This window comes from Caretta caretta, chromosome 6 (assembly GCF_965140235.1).
Source record: "Caretta caretta isolate rCarCar2 chromosome 6, rCarCar1.hap1, whole genome shotgun sequence".
Classification (NCBI taxonomy): domain Eukaryota; kingdom Metazoa; phylum Chordata; order Testudines; family Cheloniidae; genus Caretta; species Caretta caretta.
The window spans coordinates 17,526-39,425 of record NC_134211.1 but is presented as its reverse complement, the minus strand read 5'-3'; the positions used below and the strand labels follow the sequence as shown (position 1 = coordinate 39,425).

General features: G+C 60.0%; 1 protein-coding gene across 1 annotated transcript in view; it reads left to right on the top strand.

The window, feature by feature from the left end:
* The window catches only part of ATP2A1 (ATPase sarcoplasmic/endoplasmic reticulum Ca2+ transporting 1), a 47,260-nt gene extending 25,570 nt beyond the window's left edge, over positions 1-21,690 (top strand). Inside the window, exons 12-22 of the mRNA XM_048853524.2 lie at positions 11,892-12,023; positions 12,389-12,514; positions 14,298-14,516; positions 15,373-15,708; positions 15,904-16,124; positions 17,348-17,550; positions 17,633-17,718; positions 17,958-18,091; positions 18,179-18,296; positions 18,561-18,678; positions 21,117-21,690. Of these exons, the coding sequence (XP_048709481.2) occupies positions 11,892-12,023; positions 12,389-12,514; positions 14,298-14,516; positions 15,373-15,708; positions 15,904-16,124; positions 17,348-17,550; positions 17,633-17,718; positions 17,958-18,091; positions 18,179-18,296; positions 18,561-18,678; positions 21,117-21,151 (1,728 nt within the window). The 3' untranslated portion in view covers positions 21,152-21,690. The remainder of the gene's footprint in view (positions 1-11,891; positions 12,024-12,388; positions 12,515-14,297; positions 14,517-15,372; positions 15,709-15,903; positions 16,125-17,347; positions 17,551-17,632; positions 17,719-17,957; positions 18,092-18,178; positions 18,297-18,560; positions 18,679-21,116) is intronic.
* The last annotated feature ends 210 nt before the right edge of the window (positions 21,691-21,900 follow it).

Genomic DNA, 21,900 nt, shown 5'->3' with positions numbered 1-21,900 from the left:
GTGACCCTGCAGCCCCTATTCCCCACCCAGCCTGGGCCACCCTGCACCCCCCATTCCCCACATCCCGCCTGGGTCACTCTGCACCCCCCAGGTCACCCTGCCTGAGTCATTCTGCACCCCCCATTCCCCACATCCCACCTGGGTCACCCTGCACTCCCCAGGTCACCCTGCAACCCCCATTCTCCATTACACCTGTATGACCCTGCACCCCCCATTCCCCACCCCGCCTGGGTCACCCTGCACCCCCCAGGTCACCCTGCCTGGGTCACCCTGCACCCCCAGGTCACCCTGCAACCCCCATTCTCCATTACACCTGCGTGACCCTGCACCCCCCATTCCCCACATCCCGCCTGGGTCACCCTGCACCCCCCAGGTCACCCTGCCTGGGTCACCCTGCACCCCCCATTCCCTGCCCCGCCTGGGTCACCCTGTACCCCCCAGGTCACCCTGCAACCCCCATTCTCCATTACACCTGCGTGACCCTGCACCCTCCATTCCCTACCCTGCCTGGGTCACCCTGCACTCCCCATTCCCCACCCTGCCTGGGTCACCCTGAACCCCCCAGGTCACCCTGTCTGGGTCACCCTGCACCCCCCATTCCTAACCCTGCCTGGGTCACCCTGCACCCCTCAGGTCACCCTGCAACCCCCATTCTCCATTACACCTGCATGACCCTGCACCCTCCATTCCCCACCCAGCCAGGGTCACCCTGCACCCCCAATTCCGCACATCCCGCCTGGGTCACCCTGCACCCCCCAGGTCACCCTGCCTGGGTCATTCTGCACCCCCCAGGTCACCCTGCAACTCCCATTCTCCATTACACCTGCATGACCCTGCACCCCCCATTCCCCACCCCGCCTGGGTCACCCTACACCCCTCCAGATCACCCTGCCTGAGTCACCCTGCACCCCCCATTCCCCGCCCCGCCTGGGTCACCCTGCACCCCCCAGGTCACCCTGCAACTCCCATTCTCCATTACACCTGCGTGACCCTGCAGCCCCTATTCCCCACCCAGCCTGGGCCACCCTGCACCCCCCATTCCCCACATCCCACCTGGGTCACTCTGCACCCCCCAGGTCACCCTGCCTGAGTCATTCTGCACCCCCCATTCCCCACATCCCACCTGGGTCACCCTGCACTCCCCAGGTCACCCTGCAACCCCCATTCTCCATTACACCTGTATGACCCTGCACCCCCCATTCCCCACCCCGCCTGAGTCACCCTGCACCCCCCAGGTCACCCTGCCTGGGTCACCCTGCACCCCCAGGTCACCCTGCAACCCCCATTCTCCATTACACCTGCGTGACCCTGCACCCCCCATTCCCCACATCCCGCCTGGGTCACCCTGCACCCCCCAGGTCACCCTGCCTGGGTCACCCGGCACCCCCCATTCCCTGCCCCGCCTGGGTCACCCTGTACCCCCCAGGTCACCCTGCAACCCCCATTCTCCATTACACCTGCGTGACCCTGCACCCTCCATTCCCTACCCTGCCTGGGTCACCCTGCACTCCCCATTCCCCACCCTGCCTGGGTCACCCTGAACCCCCCAGGTCACCCTGTCTGGGTCACCCTGCACCCCCCATTCCTAACCCTGCCTGGGTCAACCTGCACCCCTCAGGTCACCCTGCAACCCCCATTCTCCATTACACCTGTGTGACCCTGCACCCCCCATTCCCCACCCTGCCTGGGTCACCCTGCACTCCCCATTCCCTACCCTGCCTGGGTCACCCTGCACCCCCCATTCCCCACATCCCGCCTGGGTCACCCTGCACCCCCCATTCCCCGCCCTGCCTGGGTCACCCTGCACCCCCCATTCCCCACATCCCGCCAGGGTCACCCTGCACCCCTCAGGTCACCCTGCCTGGGTCACCCTGCACCCCCCATTCCCCGCCCTGCCTGGGTCACCCTGCACCCTCCAGGTCACCCTGCCTGGGTCATTCTGCACACCCCAGGTCACCCTGCAACTCCCATTCTCCATTACACCTGCATGACCCTGCACCCCCCATTCCCCACCCCGCCTGGGTCACCCTACACCCCTCCAGGTCACCCTGCCTGAGTCACCCTGCACACCCCATTCCCCGCCCCGCCTGGGTCACCCTGCACCCCCCAGGTCACCCTGCAACTCCCATTCTCCATTACACCTGCGTGACCCTGCAGCCCCTATTCCCCACCCAGCCTGGGCCACCCTGCACCCCCCATTCCCCACATCCCGCCTGGGTCACCCTGCACCTCCCAGGTCACCCTGCAACCCCCATTCTCCATTACACCTGCGTGACCCTGCAACCCCTATTCCCCACCCAGCCTGGGTCACCCTGCACCCCCCATTCCCCACATCCCGCCTGGGTCACCCTGCACCCCCCAGGTCACCCTGCAACTCCCATTCTCCATTACACCTGCATGACCCTGCACCCCCCATTCCCCACCCCGCCTGGGTCACCCTACACGCCTCAGGTCACCCTGCCTGAGTCACCCTGCACCCCCCATTCCCTGCAGCGCCTGGGTCACCCTGCACCCCCCAGGTCACCCTGCCTGGGTCACCCTGCACCCACTATTTCCCACATCCCACCTGGGTCACCCTGCACCCCCCATTTCACCCTGCAACCCCCATTCTCCATTACACCTGCGTGACCCTGCACCCCCCATTCCCCACCCTGCCTGGGTCACCCTGCACCCCCCATTCCCCACCCTGCCTGGGTCACCCTGCACCCCCCAGGTCACCCTGCCTGGGTCACCCTGCACCCCCCCATTCCCCACCCTGCCAGGATCACCCTACACCCCCCCAGGTCACCCTGCCTGGGTGACCCTGCACCCCCCCTTCCCCACCCTGCCTGGGTCACCCTGCACCCGCCATTCTCCACCCTGCCAGGATCACCCTACACCCCCCCAGGTCACCCTGCCTGGGTGACCCTGCACCCCCCATTCCCCGCCCCGTCTGGGTCACCCTGCACCCCCCATTCCCCGCCCTGCCTGGGTCACCCTGCACCCCTCAGGTCACCCTGCAACCCCCATTCTCCATTACACCTGCATGACCCTGCACCCCCATTCCCCACCCTGCCTGGGTCACCCTGCACCCCCCATTCCTCACCATGCCTGGGTCACCCTTCACCCCCCCAGGTCACCCTGCCTGGGTGACCCTGCACCACCCATTCCCCGCCAAGCCTGGGTCACCCTGCACCCCCCATTCCCCGCCCCGCCTCGGTCACCCTGCACCCCCCAGGTCACCCTGCAACCCCCATTCTCCATTACACTTGCGTGACCCTGCACCCCCTATTCCCCACCCAGCCAGGGTCACCCTGCACCCCCAATTCCCCACATCCCGCCTGGGTCACCCTGCACCCCCCAGGTCACCCTGCCTGGGTCATTCTGCACCCCCCAGGTCACCCTGCAACTCCCATTCTCCATTACCCCTGCATGACCCTGCACCCCCCATTCCCCACCCCGCCTGGGTCACCCTACACCCCTCCAGATCACCCTGCCTGAGTCACCCTGCACCCCCGATTCCCCGCCCAGCCTGGTTCACCCTGCACCCCCCAGGTCACCCTGCAACTCCCATTCTCCATTACACCTGCGTGACCCTGCAGCCCCTATTCCCCACCCAGCCTGGGCCACCCTGCACCCCCCATTCCCCACATCCCGCCTGGGTCACTCTGCACCCCCCAGGTCACCCTGCCTGAGTCATTCTGCACCCCCCATTCCCCACATCCCACCTGGGTCACCCTGCACTCCCCAGGTCACCCTGCAACCCCCATTCTCCATTACACCTGTATGACCCTGCACCCCCCATTCCCCACCCCGCCTGGGTCACCCTGCACCCCCCAGGTCACCCTGCCTGGGTCACCCTGCACCCCCAGGTCACCCTGCAACCCCCATTCTCCATTACACCTGCGTGACCCTGCACCCCCCATTCCCCACATCCCGCCTGGGTCACCCTGCACCCCCCATTCCCTGCCCCGCCTGGGTCACCCTGCACCCCCCAGGTCACCCTGCCTGGGTCACCCTGCACCCCCAGGTCACCCTGCAACCCCCATTCTCCATTACACCTGCGTGACCCTGCACCCCCCATTCCCCACATCCCGCCTGGGTCACCCTGCACCCCCCAGGTCACCCTGCCTGGGTCACCCTGCACCCCCCATTCCCTGCCCCGCCTGGGTCACCCTGTACCCCCCAGGTCACCCTGCAACCCCCATTCTCCATTACACCTGCGTGACCCTGCACCCTCCATTCCCTACCCTGCCTGGGTCACCCTGCACTCCCCATTCCCCACCCTGCCTGGGTCACCCTGAACCCCCCAGGTCACCCTGTCTGGGTCACCCTGCACCCCCCATTCCTAACCCTGCCTGGGTCACCCTGCACCCCTCAGGTCACCCTGCAACCCCCATTCTCCATTACACCTGTGTGACCCTGCACCCCCCATTCCCCACCCTGCCTGGGTCACCCTGCACTCCCCATTCCCTACCCTGCCTGGGTCACCCTGCACCCCCCATTCCCCACATCCCGCCTGTGTCACCCTGCACCCCCCATTCCCCGCCCTGCCTGGGTCACCCTGCACCCCCCAGGTCACCCTGCCTGGGTCACCCTGCACCCCCCATTCCCTGCCCCGCCTGGGTCACCCTGTACCCCCCAGGTCACCCTGCAACCCCCATTCTCCATTACACCTGCGTGACCCTGCACCCTCCATTCCCTACCCTGCCTGGGTCACCCTGCACTCCCCATTCCCCACCCTGCCTGGGTCACCCTGAACCCCCCAGGTCACCCTGTCTGGGTCACCCTGCACCCCCCATTCCTAACCCTGCCTGGGTCACCCTGCACCCCTCAGGTCACCCTGCAACCCCCATTCTCCATTACACCTGCGTGACCCTGCACCCTCCATTCCCCACCCTGCCTGGGTCACCCTGCACTCCCCATTCCCTACCCTGCCTGGGTCACCCTGCACCCCCCATTCCCCACATCCCGCCTGGGTCACCCTGCACCCCCCATTCCCCGCCCTGCCTGGGTCACCCTGCACCCCCCAGGTCACCCTGCCTGGGTCACCCTGCACCCACTATTCCCCACATCCCACCTGGGTCACCCTGCACCCCCCAGGTCACCCTGCAACCCCCATTCTCCATTACACCTGCATGACCCTGCACCCCCCATTCCCCACGCCGCCTGGGTTACCCTTCACCCCCCCATTCCCCACACTGCCTGGATCACCCTGTACCCCTCAGGTCACCCCACATGGGTCACCCTCAACCCCCCATTCCCCACCCTGCCTGGGTCACCCTGCACCCCCCATTCCCTGCCCCGCCTGGGTCACCCTGTACCCCCCAGGTCACCCTGCAACCCCCATTCTCCATTACACCTGCGTGACCCTGCACCCTCCATTCCCTACCCTGCCTGGGTCACCCTGCACTCCCCATTCCCCACCCTGCCTGGGTCACCCTGAACCCCCCAGGTCACCCTGTCTGGGTCACCCTGCACCCCCCATTCCTAACCCTGCCTGGGTCACCCTGCACCCCTCAGGTCACCCTGCAACCCCCATTCTCCATTACACCTGCATGACCCTGCACCCCCCATTCCCCACGCCGCCTGGGTTACCCTTCACCCCCCCATTCCCCACACTGCCTGGATCACCCTGTACCCCTCAGGTCACCCCACATGGGTCACCCTCAACCCCCCATTCCCCACCCTGCCTGGGTCACCCTGCACCCCCCATTCCCTGCCCCGCCTGGGTCACCCTGTACCCCCCAGGTCACCCTGCAACCCCCATTCTCCATTACACCTGCGTGACCCTGCACCCTCCATTCCCTACCCTGCCTGGGTCACCCTGCACTCCCCATTCCCCACCCTGCCTGGGTCACCCTGAACCCCCCAGGTCACCCTGTCTGGGTCACCCTGCACCCCCCATTCCTAACCCTGCCTGGGTCACCCTGCACCCCTCAGGTCACCCTGCAACCCCCATTCTCCATTACACCTGCGTGACCCTGCACCCTCCATTCCCCACCCTACCTGGGTCACCCTGCACTCCCCATTCCCTACCCTGCCTGGGTCACCCTGCACCCCCCATTCCCCACATCCCGCCTGGGTCACCCTGCACCCCCCATTCCCCGCCCTGCCTGGGTCACCCTGCACCCCCCAGGTCACCCTGCCTGGGTCACCCTGCACCCACTATTCCCCACATCCCACCTGGGTCACCCTGCACCCCCCAGGTCACCCTGCAACCCCCATTCTCCATTACACCTGCGTGACCCTGCACCCCCTATTCCCCACCCAGCCTGGGTCACCCTGCACCCCCCATTCCCCACATCCCGCCTGGGTCACCCTGCACCACCCAGGTCACCCTGCCTGGGTCATTCTGTACCCCCCATTCCCCACATCCCACCTGGGTCACGCTGCACCCCCCAGGTCACCCTGCAACCCCCATTCTCCATTACACCTGCATGACCCTGCACCCCCCATTCCCCATGCCGCCTGGGTTACCCTTCACCCCCCCATTCCCCACACTGGCTGGATCACCCTGTACCCCTCAGGTCACCCCACATGGGTCACCCTCAACCCCCCATTCCCCACCCTGCCTGGGTCACGCTGCACCCCCCAGGTCACCCTGCAACCCCCATTCTCCATCACACCTGCGTGACCCTGCACCCCCCATTCCCCACCGCACCTGCATCACCCTGCAACCCCCATTCCCCACCCTGCCTGGTCACCCTAGATCCCCCATTCCCTGCCCCACCTGGGTCACCCTGTACCCCCCAGGACACCCTGCACCCCACATTTCCTACCCCGCCTGGGTCACCCTGGATTCCTCCCTCCTAGGTCACCCTCACCCCCTATCCCTCTCACTCCTACCTGGGCCCATGGACAGATTTAGGGGCAGGCACTGGGTTGCTGTTTTTGTTGTTAGTAACAACAAATGATGGAAGTCCTATTACTAAGGAATTAGCTGATTTACTAAAAGATAAGCAATGGAAATGTGAGGAAAGTGATGGACAGTCGTTCAGTTTTCCTGGCGGCGTAAAGGCGAGTGAAGATAAAGAAGAATGTGGCTCACATGAAAAGGAAGAAAAGTAATAACAAAGAGAAATCTGGTTTACATTAAAAGGAGAGAAATGGTAAAGAAGAATCAGCCTTCCACGATGAAACAGCAGTGAGAAAAATTGCACACCACAACTCAATACATCAGATCTTGCTTTATGGCCGGCGATCCTAAATTCTGCCAATATGGATCGTACAATTTGGAACGGGGGGGGTGGGGGGGGAATAGAGGGTTTGATCTTTCCAGTAAATGAGCAGAAGCGACACTTCTCAAAGTCACACTGTGGTACAGTGCTCGAGAATGGTGAGACACTGAATAGGCGTTGGCTAGTATGCTCGAAAGCAACAGACAAAGTGTTCTGGGTTTGTTGCAAAACATTTGACAAGAATGCCAAATCATTGCTTGCATTTTCCGGGTACAAGTTACTGGCGTAACTTAGCTGATGATCTGAAGCAACATGAAAAGTCACTCAGCCATTTTACAGCCTACTCCAAATGGATGGAGGTCGAGTCAAGGCTCAAGCTGAATAAATGCACAGGTGCAGAAAACCAGTGCATTATTAACATAGCAACTCAGAACTGGAGGAACGTGCTCGAGCGTCTGATCTCAATTACCCTCTTCCTTGTAGGGGTAGCTTGACTGTTATATGTGGGGCGGCGGGGGGGCGGGGGGGGGGGGGGGAGGAAACCACACACACACACTGAAGCCAGTTCCCTTGGCTCACTGGTTTGGGGGACAGGATGGCTTAACAGGGGAGCTCCAGCTGGTGCTGGCGGCTGCTCCGGCACTGCATGTCGCTGCTCCCCGCTGAGGCTGCTGCTGCTGCTGCTGTCCCAGGGATGCCACATGCCGGGCTCCTGCTTCCCACCCACCACCGCCCATTCCCATATCCCCTTCTCTTCCCCATCCCCCCCTGTTTCCACTCCCCACTGTCCCGTGCCCCATATCCCTCCCCTTCTCTTCCCCTCCCCTCCACATCCCACCCCCCCTTCTCCACTGTCTCTTTCCCCCCACCCCACCCCACCTCTTGCCCTGCCTCTGCCCCCACAGGCACTCCTGCTTGTACAGGAAACAAGCAGGCACTAGGGACCCAGGAGGCGGCATCCAGCTGTCAAGGCAGAGACCTGGAGAACATCTGCTCCATGTGGAGAGGGTGGGAGGGGGAGGCACAGCGTGGGAAGGACAGAGCCCCCCTTCCCCTCCTCTTGAAGGGCAGCACCACGCTCGCAGAAATGGGGGCGTGAAATGACACATGACCCCATGTAACTCCCTGCACTTCGCCTCTTTTGGGGGGGCAGTGCCCTCCCTACAGCCCCCCCCAAACTACACCAATGCTCTTCCTTGCAAAGAATAATTTGTCTTTCCAGGGCTCCTTGGATAAGTTGTTCACTGAACATAACAGTAATTTCCTTGGTTTGGTAGAGCTCCTTGTGAAATACGACGATGTCATGCCTGAACACCTACTATGAATAGTTCGTAAAGAAGCAATGGACCATTACTGTAGCAAAGCAATTCAAAATGAATTGATTGACTTAATGGCAAGGAAGGTGCTTGTTACCACATTGATGCAGCTCAGCAAAGCAATGTACTACGCTATAATAATGGACTGCACTCCCAACAGTCGCCGTGAAAAGATGCCATTTACAGTAAGATTTGTTGACGACGAGGATGGCTGTATCCAAGGAAAGGAACACTTCATCTGTTTCCGACTCTACTGGAAAAGGCCTAACAGAACTATTCATGAACGTTTTGAATGAGAATAAAATAAGATGAGACTGCACCCTCAGCAAGTTCGAGGATGACACTAAGCTGTGGGGAGAGTTAGATACGCTGGGGGGTAGGGATAGGGTCCAGAGTGACCTAGACAAATTGGAGGATTGGGCCAAAAGAAATCTGATGACAAGGACAAGTGCAGAGTCCTGCACTTAGGATGGAAGAATCCTATGCACTGCTACAGGCTGGGGACTGACTGGCTAGGCAGCAGTTCTGCAGAAAAGGATCTGGGGATTACAGTGGACGAGAAGCTGGATATGAGTCAGCAGTATGCCCTTGTTGCCAAGAAGGCTAATGGCATATTGGGCTACATTAGTAGGAGCATTGCCAACAGATCGAGGGAAGTGATTATTCCCTTCTATTCAGCACTGGTCAGGCCACATCTGGAGTACTGCATCCAGTTTTGGGCCCCGCACTACAGAGAGGATGTGGACAAATTGGAGAGAGTCCAGCGGAGGGCAACAAAAATGGTTATGGGGTGGGGCACATGACTTATGGGGAGAGGCTGAAGGAACTGGGATTGTTTAGTCTGCAGAAGAGAAGAGTGAGGGGGGATTTGATAGCTGCTTTCAACTACCGGAACGGGGGTTCCAAAGAGGATGGAGCTCGTGTGTTCTCAGTGGGGACAGACGACAGAACAAGGAGCAATGGTCTCTAGTTGCAGTGGGGGAGGTCTAGTTGGATATTAGGAAACACTGTTTCACTAGGAGGGTGTTGAAGCACTGGAATGGGTTCCCTAGGGAGGAAGTGGAATCTATCCTTAGAGGTTTTTAAGGTCAGGCTTGACAAAGCCCTGGCTGGGATGATTTAGTTGGGGATTGGTCGTGCTTTGAGCAGGGGGTTGGACTAGATGACCTCCTGAGGTCCCTTCCAACCCTAATGTTCTATGATTCTATGAAAGCTTCAGGACTGCTGTGGCCACGCTACGACAATGGCGCAAACATGAAGGGAAGAAACAGTGGTGGCCAGGCAAGGATCCTTGCTCTGAATCCAAGGGCTTTCTTCGTGCCTTGTGGCGCCCATTCCCTCAACCTGGTTATGTCAGACACAGCTTTGTCATCTTTAGATTCAGTATCTCTCTTTGGAGTGCTGCAAAAGATATACGTCTGGTTTTCAGCATCAACTATCGGTGGAAGATCCTCACGGACACTGTTACAAATCTAATGGTGCAGTTGCTAAGTGACACTCACTGGGAGAGTCGCATTGACAGTGTGAGGTACCAAGTGACTGAGGTTTACAATGCTTGACGGAATGGTCGCAGTCGAGTAAAGCCAAGGCCGGAATGCAGCATGAGGTGCCAAGCTTGGCAAACCAGATCACTGACTTCAAATGTCTGGTCTCAATTGTGGTTTGGCATGATATCCTGTTCCAAGCAAATGTTGTAAGCATGGCACTAGAAACTCAATCGATGGACATTGCGATCGCTACTACTTTGATGATGTTCTGGGCCAAGGTATTCGAAGCGCCACAGGCCGGCAGGGACATTCTGAGAAAACGAGACCCACACGCAGCTAAGCAGTGAGTTATTTGCTTTATTGAAGGTTAGTGACACACCCACAACAGGGACTCCCAGCATTGCTGTCACGGAGGTGGAGAACCCAGCACACTTGCCTGGGACGGAGTCTGACGAAGGGGCAACCAGCGAGCCATAATAAGCAGTACACAGAAACAGCTCATGAATATATAATTAGGTACTTCCCTAAGGGGGCTTTCCGCTACCTGGCAACAGGCCATGCAAGGCAGACAAAACCGGCCTCAAACCAGTTAAAGTTGGTTCTCCATGTCCTACAGTGACCGGGCAGCCTCGAGAAAGCGTAAGTTCCCTAGCTAGGCCATAACAAGGTCTTCCGCAGTCCCTTACAGATGAGAAGCTGCCTTGATTTTGCTGTGGCTTTGATTTGAAGATGCCATCACTGCTGCCAAAGAAATGGCAGAAAACTTAGGAGTTGAGCCTGTCTTAAAGGAAACTCATGTTCACCGGAAGAAGAGACAGTTTGGTTACGAGGGTAGAGATGAGGTGATGGGATGTTCAGAAGAAAAATTCAAGAGGGAGTTTTTTTGCTCACTCATTGACACTGCTTGAGTGTCCAACGAAGAAAGGTTCGGACAATTGAAGCACCACAAAAAGATCGGGGGGAGGGTGTTGTATGACCTTAATAACCTGTTGGCAGACAGGAAAACACTCTTGAACAATTGTACAAACCTTCACCAGATGCTGACACATGGGGAATATTCAGACATCAATGATAAAGACCTCTATGTCAAATTGGACCACATCCATAACATTTTACCACTTGGTAGGCGCTCTCCACTCCAACTTCTCCAATTCATTCATGATGCAGAGCTAAAAGACTCTTTTCCTAATGTGTGGAGAGCTTTGAGGATTCTGCTCATGTTGCTAGTCACAGTTGTGAGTGGTGAGTGCAGTTTTTCAAAGCTCAGGCTCATTAAAACACATCTTCGATCGATGACGGCCAATGAGAGATTGACATCACTTGCTATTTTATCACTTGAAAATACCATTGGCCAGTCTTTGGATCTCTCGGATGCTGGGCTTCAGTTCATGAGGGCAAAGGCGAGAAAAGCCACCTTTTGAACCAAAGGACTAGGGTTAACTTTCTAAACCTGTCACCTACTGTAACACTAACTAACACAGGTCCACCCAAGGTCAGTGCGCAGTTCCATTTCTTGATGTTAGTACATTTCAGCTATTCTTAAAATTAAAAGGTTTCTATAAGTTTAGAGGAAACAATTTTTTTATCTGCTTATATATCGCATGAATAAATACAGATTTTACAGATCCTAGTGTGCAAATTTATTGTCTTATATGACGGGGATAAATCATGCATGCACATTGTGCCTCACAGTTGTGAAATGGGCTACAAATGCAATAAAATATAAGGTATTCAGAAGTTTAACAAATGCGGGGGGTGCGGGTGCTGAAGATGCTCCTCTCCTGGGGTGATATTTGGTCTAGTGCCGGCCCTACCTGGGCCACCTGCATCCCCCATCCTGCTGCCCACCTGCCAGCATTACCCAGATCCCGCATGACCACCCTGCTGCCTGGACACGCCCGTCCCTGACCTGCTGCATGTACTTCCAGGCCAAGGGTGCCTATGAGAAGGTGGGGGAAGCCACCGAGACGGCTCTGACCTGCCTGGTGGAGAAGATGAATGTTTTCAACACAGATGTGCGGAGTCTGTCCAAGGTGGAACGCGCCAATGCCTGCAACTCTGTAAGTGTTCATCCACCAGGACCTTTGCCCCAGATACCACCCCACTGCCCCCTCCAAGACCCCCCAGTGCCCCTCCCCACCATGCCAATGCCTGCAACTGTGTGAGCATTTGCCCCCCTACTATTCATAACCACCCACTCTGCCTCCTCCCATCTGGCCCAGCAGGAGATGTGTTGTGCTGGGCTCCCCAGGGGGTCACACTCTCCTGGTCTGGTCTATTCCCCCCCCATTCCCTCCCACAGGCTGGCCGGTTAGGGTCTGTCCCTGTAGTCCCTGAGTCGGGGGGAGGAGCTGCCCTGGGCTCCATGTCTGGTGCTTTTTGGGGGTCACTGCTCCCCCATTAGCCCCTGTTCTGCCCTCCCCAGGTGATTAAGCAGCTGATGAAGAAGGAGTTCACCCTGGAGTTCTCCCGTGACAGGAAGTCCATGTCTGTGTACTGCTCCCCTGCCAAGGCCTCCCGCGCAGCTGTCAGCAACAAGATGTTCGTCAAGGTCAGTGCCAGGCTCCCATCCCCACGGAAACCAGGGTACTCTGGGTATCCCCCAGCTGCCTCCTCTTATCCCCACGGAAACCAGGGTACCCAGTGTCACAGAGCTACGGTGGGTTGGATGCTCTGTCTTTTATCCAAACCCTTTGGGAATGCCCCTATTGTTTACTAGGCCTAGCTTGTCACCAGGGGGAGCCACATGGCCCCACAATTCTGAGAAGGGGCTTCTGGGTACCAGCCTCCTTATCTCTCGGTGACCTCCTGCCAGTCAGGGAGCCGGAGCCAGTGGAGAACTGAGCTGTCCCGTGCAGCCCTGTTCCCCAAACTCCATCTCTCTCGGCCTGTCCCGCTCTCACTCTGTCCCCGCTGGGCTCCGTCCGTCCGCCTCTCTCTCTGTCCGTCCGTCTCTCTCCGTCCGTCCGCCTCTCTCTGTCCGTCCGTCCGTCTCTCGCTCTGTCCCTGCTGGGGTCTGTTCATCTGCCTCTCTCTGTCCGTCTGTCTCTCGCTCTGACCCCGCTGGGCTCCATCTGTCTGCCTCTCTGTCCGTCCGTCTCTCTCTGTGCATCCGCCTCTCTCTCTGTCCATCCGTCTCTCGCTCTGTCCCTGCTGGGGTCCGTTCGTCTGCCTCTCTCTGTCCATCCGTCTCTCACTCTGTCCGACCGTCCGTCTCTCTCTGTCCCCACTGGGGTCCATTCGTCCGCCTCTCTCTGTTCGTCCGTCTCTCACTCTGTCCGTCCGCCTCTCTCTCTCTGTCCCCACTGGGCTCTGTCCACCCGCCTCTCTCTCTGTCTGTCCGTCTCTCGCTCTGTCCCAGCTGGGCTCTGTCCGTCCGCCTCTTTCTGTCCGTCCATCTCTCTCTCTGTCCGTCTGTCTCTTGCTCTATCCGTCCGCCTCTCTCTCTGTCCATCTGTCTCTCTCTCTGTCCATCCGTCTCTCGCTCTGTCCCCACTGGGCTCCGTCCATCCGTCTCTGGCTCTGTCTGTCCGTCTCTCTCTCTCTGTCCCCACTGGGCTCCGTCCATCCGTCTCTCTCTCTGTACATCCATCTCTCGCTCTGTCCATCCACCTCTCACTCTGTCCCCGCTGGGCTCCATCCATCCATCTCTCACTCTGGCTGTCTGACTCTCGCTCTGTCGGTCCGCCTTTCTCTCTGTCCCGTCCATCTCTCGCTCTGTCCTCCCTGGGCTCCGTCCATCCATCTCTTTCTCTGTCCATCTGTCTCTCTCTCTGTCCCCGCTGGGGTCCATCCATCCATCTCTCACTCTGTCCGTCCGCCTCTCTCTCTGTCCGTCTGTCTCTCGCTCTGTCTGCACTGGGCTCCGTCCATCCGCCTCTCTCTGTCCATCCGTCTCTCGCATTGTCCATCCGTTTCTTGCTCTGTCCCTGCTGGGCTTCGTCCGCCCGCCTCTCGCTCTGTCCGTCCGTCTCTCTCTCTGTCCGTCCACCTCTCTTTCTGTCCGTCTGTCTCTTGCTCTGTCCCCGCTGGGCTCCGTCCATCCGCCTCTCTCTCTGTCCATCCATCTCTTGCTCTGTCCCCGCTGGGCTCCGTCCATCCATCTCTCTCTGTCCGTCCATCTCTCACTCTGTCCCCGCTAGGCTCCGTTCATCTGCCTCTCTCTCTCTGTCCATCCTTCTCTCGCTCTGTTTGTCCGCCTCTCTCTCTGTCTGTCCGCCTCTCTTTCTGTCCGTCCGTCTCTCACTCTGTCCGTCTGTCTCTTGCTCTGTCCCCACCTCACTCTGTCTGTCCGTCCATCTCTCTCTCTCTCTCTCATGCTCTTGCTCCCAAAGGGTGCCCCTGAGGGGGTTATTGACCGCTGTAACTATGTCCGAGTGGGCACCACCCGTGTCCCCCTCACGCCCCTGGTGAAAGACAAGATCTTGACCATCATCAAGGAGTGGGGGACGGGGCGGGACACACTGCGCTGCCTGGCTCTGGCCACACGTGACACCCCCCCAAGGAGAGAGGACATGGTGCTGGAGGACTCTGCCAAGTTTGTCGAGTATGAGGTCAGGTTCAGCCCCCCCCCGCCCCCCACCCATGGGATGGTGGGGCAGTGTTTGTGGGGGGTCAGTGCTGGTTGGGAGAGTGGTTGGGGGGTTCGATGGGGGCTGGTTGAGGCAGTGGTTGGGGGGTTGGATGGGGGCTGGTTGAGGCAGTGGTTGGGGGGTCGGATGGGGGCTGGTTGAGGCAGTGGTTGGGGGGGTTAGGGTGGGGGTTGGTTGGGGCAGTGGTTGGGGGGTTGGTTGGAGAGTGGCTGAGGGGTCAGGGTGGGGATTGTTTGGGGGGATGAGCATGGGGGTTGGTTAGGACATAGTTGGGGGATGAAGGCAGGGGCGTGGTTGGGGAGGGTTTGGGGAGATGAAAGCAGGGGTTGGTTCAGGGCTGGGAGTGGGGGGCTGGGGGGTTGTTTAGGGAGTGGTTCAGGGAATGGGGGCGAGGTGGTTGGGGCGTGGTTTGGGGGTGAGTGTGGGGATGTGGTTAGGGGATGGATAGGGCAGTTGGGGGTGAGGATGGGGGTTTGGTTGGGTGAATGGGGTGGGGTGGTTGGGGTGTGTTTGGGAGATGGGGAGGGTTGGTTGGGAGAGTGGGGGTGGGGTTGGGGGATGGGAGTATGGTTGAGGGCATGGATGGGGGAGTGTGCGGGGTTTGGTTAGAGCATGTTTGGGGGCTGGTGGACTGGTTGGGGCATGGTTGGGGAATGGGGGATGGTTGGGGAGTGGTTGCGGGATGGGGCAGGGGTTGGTTGGGGTGTGGTGGGGGGATTGGGGCTGGTCGGGGTTGGGTTGGGGGATGGGGGTTGGCTGGGGTCTGGTTGGAGGGTTGCTATGGGCGCAGCATGTGCTAATAGCTCCCCCCCCAAAGGTGGACCTGACCTTTGTGGGCTGTGTGGGGATGTTGGACCCACCCCGGAAGGAGGTGATGAGCTCCATCCAGTTGTGCCGTGACGCCGGCATCCGCGTCATCATGATCACGGGGGACAACAAGGGCACGGCCATCGCCATCTGCCGCCGCATCGGGATCTTCACCGAGGAGGAGGAGGTGATGGGCAGGGCCTACACAGGCCGCGAGTTCGACGACCTGCCCCCCGCTGAGCAGCGCGAGGCCTGCAAGCGGGCCTGCTGCTTCGCCCGTGTCGAGCCCACCCACAAATCCAAGATCGTGGAGTTCCTGCAGTCCTTTGATGAGATCACAGCCATGGTGAGGGGGGACCCTAGGGGGGTGCCATAGTGAGGAGGGGATCACTGGGGTGGGGGCAGAGAGCAGGGGAAGGGAAGAGGGTCCCTGCCATGGCAGGAGGAGACAGGCTGTGCTAAGGAACTGTGAGCTCAGGGATGCGGGGGTCAGCGGGGTTTGGGGATCCCACACTCAGTGGCTTACCCCTCTCACACACAGACAGGCGACGGGGTGAATGATGCCCCTGCGCTGAAGAAGGCCGAGATCGGCATCGCCATGGGCTCTGGCACAGCTGTGGCCAAGACGGCCTCCGAGATGGTCCTGGCTGATGACAACTTCTCGACCATTGTGTCTGCCGTGGAGGAGGGCAGGGCCATCTACAACAACATGAAGCAGTTCATCCGCTACCTCATTTCCTCCAACGTGGGCGAGGTCGTATGGTGAGTGCCCCGCCCCCCGACTGCAACCATCCTGTCCCCTCAACCCACCCCCAGCCATGCCAACCTTCGCTCCCCTCCCCAGCCACGCCAGCCTTCTCCCTCCCCTTCCCCAGCCATGCCAGACGTCCCCTCCCCTCTCCCACCTACACCAGCCTTCCTCTCCCCTCACCCCAAGCCACGCCAGCCTTGTCCCTCCCCTCCCTTCCCCTCCCCCAGCCATGCCAGGCTTGTCCCTCCCCTCCTTCCAGCCACGCCAGACTTGCCCCCACCCAACCCCCAGCCACACCTGACTTGTCCTTCCCCTCCCCCAGCCACACCAGCCTTGTGTGATGAAGTGGGAATTTTCTGTAGTGTTTTTGAGTCCTATGTGGGCCTCAGTTTCCCCTGTATTTTGCATGGCTTCCTGGGGCAGGGCGGGGCTAAATTTGCTCTCACCACAGTGTGTGTCACCTCACTGACTGAGCAGGGAGAGGCGATTCCAATGGGCTGGCTGAGGCCCACCCCCTCAATGAAAAATCAGAACAATGGAAGCCCCTCCCCAGGACATGGTCCGCTGCGCCCACCCAGCCAGCAGGCGATGGGTTCCCCGCCTCTCAGCTGGAGGCTGAGCAGAGATCCAGCTCCATCTGGACTAGGGGCTGAGGTGCGGGTGGGGGAATAGAGGGCTGCCTGCTGGAAGCTCTTACCTGGGACCTGCCAAGCAGGTCAGACAGAGGGACGGACAGACAGACAGAGCCTGTGCCAAGGGTTTCCCCAAGGCCTGGCGGGGCTCTGGGCTGAGCAGAATGGACTGGGCTGTAACCTGCACCCCTCTGCGCGACCCTAAGGGCTCCCTGTGCCTTGCCCAGCTGACTAACACACCTGACTGTGCGCCAGTGTTGAGGGACTGTCCCTGCCACGCTGGGTGAGGGCACCGTCCTGGCAGCGTGGGCGCGTCTCTGCCAGGGTCTGGCTCAGCGGGACTCACTGGGCAGAGCTCACGGGGGAAGCAGGAGGCTGCAGCCCAGAGATCCAGTCCAAGGAGGCAGTGAGGCCGTGTGGCTGACCCTGGAGGAAGAGGGACACACCAGGGGGTTTGACACACTGAAGGAGACCCCTAGAGACGGCTGCAAAGATGGGGGTGTCGCACTGATCCTGGAGATCCGGGACACCTTGCCCTGCCCCCCCCCAAACACACCAGCCCTGCCCCTCTTCTGTCTCTCACTCCCCCTGTCTCCCCACAGTATCTTTCTCACAGCTGCTCTGGGCCTTCCAGAAGCCTTGATCCCCGTGCAGCTGCTGTGGGTGAACCTGGTGACTGACGGGCTCCCGGCCACTGCTCTGGGCTTCAACCCCCCGGACCTGGACATCATGGACAAGCCGCCCCGCAGCCCCAAGGAACCCCTCATCAGTGGCTGGCTCTTCTTCCGCTACATGACCATTGGCGGTAAAGCCTTCCCACCCTCTCCTGCAAAGCCCCATCCCCTTCTGCCCCGCATTCATGCCTCCCCTCTCTGCTCTGCCCACAGGCTACGTCGGAGCTGCCACGGTGGGTGCCGCTGCCTGGTGGTTCCTCTATGCAGAGGATGGTCCTGGCGTCTCCTATCACCAGCTGGTGAGAGCTGGCCCCAGTGCAGAGCTGGGGGGCCTGTGCTGTGTGTGTGTGGGGAGGGCTCAGCTGGGTGCTCTCCCCAGCAGTCAGTGCTGGCCCCAATGCCCCAGTGCAGAGCTGGGGGGCCTGTGCTCGGGCGGGGGAGGGGGGGGATTCTGTGTCCCTTGCAAGGAGCCGTGTGGGGCAGGAGTTCGGATGGCAGCACTGTGCTGTCTGCATTTTGACACCCCCCTCCCCCCCAGTCCCATTTCATGCAGTGCACGGAGGAAAACGTGGACTTTGAGGGGCTGGACTGCGAGGTATTCGAGTCGCCTGTGCCCATGACCATGGCCCTGTCTGTGCTGGTCACCATCGAGATGTGCAACGCCCTCAACAGGCAAGGACCCCTCCCTGCCCTCCCCTCCCCTCCCCTCCCCACCCACCGGCCCAGCCCCTCGCTCACTCTGCTGCTCTCTCTGCACAGCCTGTCTGAGAACCAGTCCCTGGTGCGCATGCCACCCTGGGTGAACATCTGGCTGCTGAGCTCCATCTGCCTCTCCATGTCCCTGCACTTCCTCATCCTCTACGTCGACCCCCTGCCCGTAAGTGCGGCCCTGCCCAGATGCCTATGCAGCACAGTGCCCAGGCGGGGGGAGGAGGGGCGGGTTACTCTCACCGCCAGTGGTAGAAGGTCCCATCTGCTCCCACCCCTCCCTGAGCCCTGCTCCCCAGGGCTCTGGCATTGCCCATCCCCAGCACCAGAGGCTCTGGGCTTGCCCTGTGGAGACATTTCCCCAGGCTCGAGTGCCCCTGCCTTGTTCTCCCCATGACCTCCTCCTCCCCCTTTGCTGTCCCCCCCCGCCCAGATGATCTTCAAACTGACACCACTGGACCTGACCCACTGGCTTGTGGTGCTGAAGATCTCGTTCCCTGTCATCCTCCTGGATGAGGTGCTGAAATTTGTCGCCCGGGACTACCTGGAAGGTAAGGATGCATCCCTGCCATGGGGCAGGCCTGGGTCACCTGGCCCAGCTGCAGCCCCATAGGAGCCTCCCAGCAGGATTCATCAGTTGGAGCTGTGTTGTGAATTTGTGCAGATGCCAGTCCCACCCGATGGGACACAGTGCAGGGACCTGCCCCCAAGCTCCAGCTGGCACCAGGGTGCCACCCCCTTCTCTGTCTTCCATCCCCTCCATACCACTAACCATGAACCATCAGCATCACCTGCCATGTAACAGACCCATCAGGGCAGCTCAAACGGGCCCAGAACAGCCCCAGCACCACAGAGAGCAAGCTGCACAGAGCTGGGTGCTTACTGCTCTTGGGGCTAGAGCAGGGGGGCTGGGAGCTAGGACTCCTGGGTTCTATCCAAGATCTGGGAGGGAAGTGGGGTACAGTGGTTAGAATGGCAAAATAGGAGTCAGGACTCTTGGGTTCTATCCCAGCTCTGGCAGGGGAGTGGGGCCCAGTGGTTAGAGCAGGGGGAGCTGGGAGCCAGGACTCCTGGGTTCTATCCTGGCTCTGGGAGGGAAGTGGGGCCTGGTGGGTTAGAGCAGGGGGGCACTGAGAGCCAGGACTCTTGGTTTCTATCCCAGCTCTGGGAGGGGAGTGGGGTACAGTGGTTAGAGCAGTGGGACCAGAGTCAGGGTTCCTGTTGTTTTTTACCCCATCTGTCCCTGCCACCTGTTGTAATCCGTGTCCTTCTGGGAGTATCTGTTTCCAGTCTCCCCAAGGGGCTGGGCCAGACTGCTGCTGAGCCCCCCCACCCCCTACTCTGTGCTGCTCTGGTGTGGGTTTGAGCCCCATGCCCTTGATGGGTTTCACCTTCCATCCATCCATCCATCCATCCATCCATCCATCCATCCATCCATCCCTTGTGCAGGTCTGGACTAACTCTCTCTCCCGCACAACCTCCTCCCCTGCGCTCTGTTAACACTGGTTTCTTTTATCCTTTCCCCTTGTAGCGTAATCTCCTTTCCCTCCATCTCCTTGATCCTGTGTCTCAGGTATCCCACGATCCTTTGCTGCATGCCTTGCCTGCCCCATGTCTGTCTGTGCCAAGGGGCGCTGCAGAGTGTGTGTGCATGTGAAATCTCATTGCTTTACCAGCTACTCCTGGCTGGGTCCCCACTGCAGTTTGGCAGTTGGGGTCTGGGGTCGGGTGGTGTCGCCTGTTTGAGCCTTAGTGCCGCTATCTGCCTGGGCCAGGTACCCCCATTGCCTTCCCTGCCCCCCGCTGCGCCTCTCCATTCCCTTCCACTCACCCCCTGGCTGTGGAGACCCAAGGGGTGTCACTCTGATGCTGTCACACATGCTGCTGCTGCACTAGGAGCTCTTCCCCCACGGCCCATCATCCTCCAGCTGCCACCAAAGGAGCCAGTTGCTGTTGCTCTTGTTTCCACCAGCTGCGACACTTAGATGACCAGATCGCAAGAGTTAAATATCGCAGGCTCACAGCACCCCCCCGAGCCACGGGGGATGGGGGAGCACAGCTCTAGGAATCTGCGAGTGCGACATTCGGCCCCTGCTGCAGCCCCCACCACAAGCGGTGGGTCAGGGGCGCATGGTCCCGGTTCCAGCCCCTGGTGCAAGGGTGGGGCTCAGGGCTGGGGCAGGGGGTTGGCATGCAGCAGGGGGTACAGGGTATGGGCTCCCAGCAGGCTCTGGGGAAGCGGTGATATCTCCCACTGGCTCCTAGGCGGCGGCGCGACCAGGCAGCTCTGTGCGCTGCCTCCACCCACCGGCGCCTCTCCGCAGCTCCCATTGGCCACGGTTCCTGGCCAATGGGACCTGCGGAGCCGGTGCTTATGGTGGGGGCAGGACACAGAGCCCCCTGGCTGTCCGTGTGCCTAGGAGCCAGGGGGAGATATCGCCACTTCTGAGAAGCTGTGTGGAGCCAGGTAGAGAGCCTGCCAGCTCCGCACCAACCAGAGGCTTGGCAACCCTACAGTATCAGGACATCAGTTGGCACACGGGCAAAGAGTTAAATATTGGGACGTCTGGTCACCCTAGCTGCTCTGCGGGGGTGAGGATAGGGCCTGGAGACAGCAGCTCCTGGCACTGCTGAGATCCCTGCCGAGCAGCTGCTGGTTAACTAGGGAAGTGGAAATGGTTCCTCCCACTTAGTGCCTCCCTGTGTATTAGCACCAGTCAGCCCCTGCCCTGCCCCAGAGAGAGACCGCTCTGCTCGAGTGCTGCCTGGGGGTGGGGGCAGCGAGCCACAAGAGGGTGGTGCAGAGGGCCAGATTACAGGTCATTCTGGGCTTTTTCGACTGGTGAGACAAGGGCTGGACACCAGACCTTGGAGGCCATCCTGCCATTGGGACACAAACCCTGCCACCTGGGGCTGGTCACTGGCCCGGCCCTGAGGACCGCCCCCCTCCCCGCCCACCTTGTCTCATGTGTCCCCTCTCTCCCCACAGTGGGTTTAGAAGACCCGAAGAGGAGGAAGAAGTGACACCTCTGGCCACTAGAGAAACTGCATCTTCACCCCAACAGTGAAGAACCGCTCGGTGCCCCCTCGCCTCCCCACGAGCCTCGGCCACCCCCTCTTATTTAACAGTTGCTCCCCTCCACCAAAGGCTGCAAGCAGCCCTCCTTCTCCTCCCCCAGCCGGGTGGGGGGGACATCATGGGGGTTTGCCCGCTGTGTTTGGAGAATGGGGGGAAGCTCCCCCTTGCAAACTGCCTGCCCTCCTCCCGGCGTTCTAGCTACTTTGCTTCTGTACATTTTGAGCTGCTAGTCTGTCCTAGCGGCCCCTGCCCATCCCGCCTCCCCCCGTCAAGCCCATTTCCTTGCTGGGCACCCAGCCCATTCGCTGTGTTACCAGCTCACACCCAGTGACCTCCTCACTCACCGGGTGGGTTTTTTTTTTAATGCAAAAGATAACTGAACAGATGGAAACATTTTGTCAGGCCAATGTGCAGCTCGCAGAGAAGGAAATTAAGAGACTGTTCTAGCTGCTTATTTATTGACATTAAAAGATAAACTCCTTAACGCTGTGTGCGCTCCAGCCTCTTCCTTTGCTTCCTTGGAAAGGGGACGGGCAGGAGCCACAATTGCTGCTCTTTTGAAAAGTACCGCAATCGGAGGAGTGGTCGGAAAAGGCCGAGATGTGTGACCTGAAGCGTGCCCCCTGCTGGCCCTGGGTGGTATTATGGCTACTCCCAGCCCCACTGGGGGAGCGTGGAAAAAGTCAATGGCTGC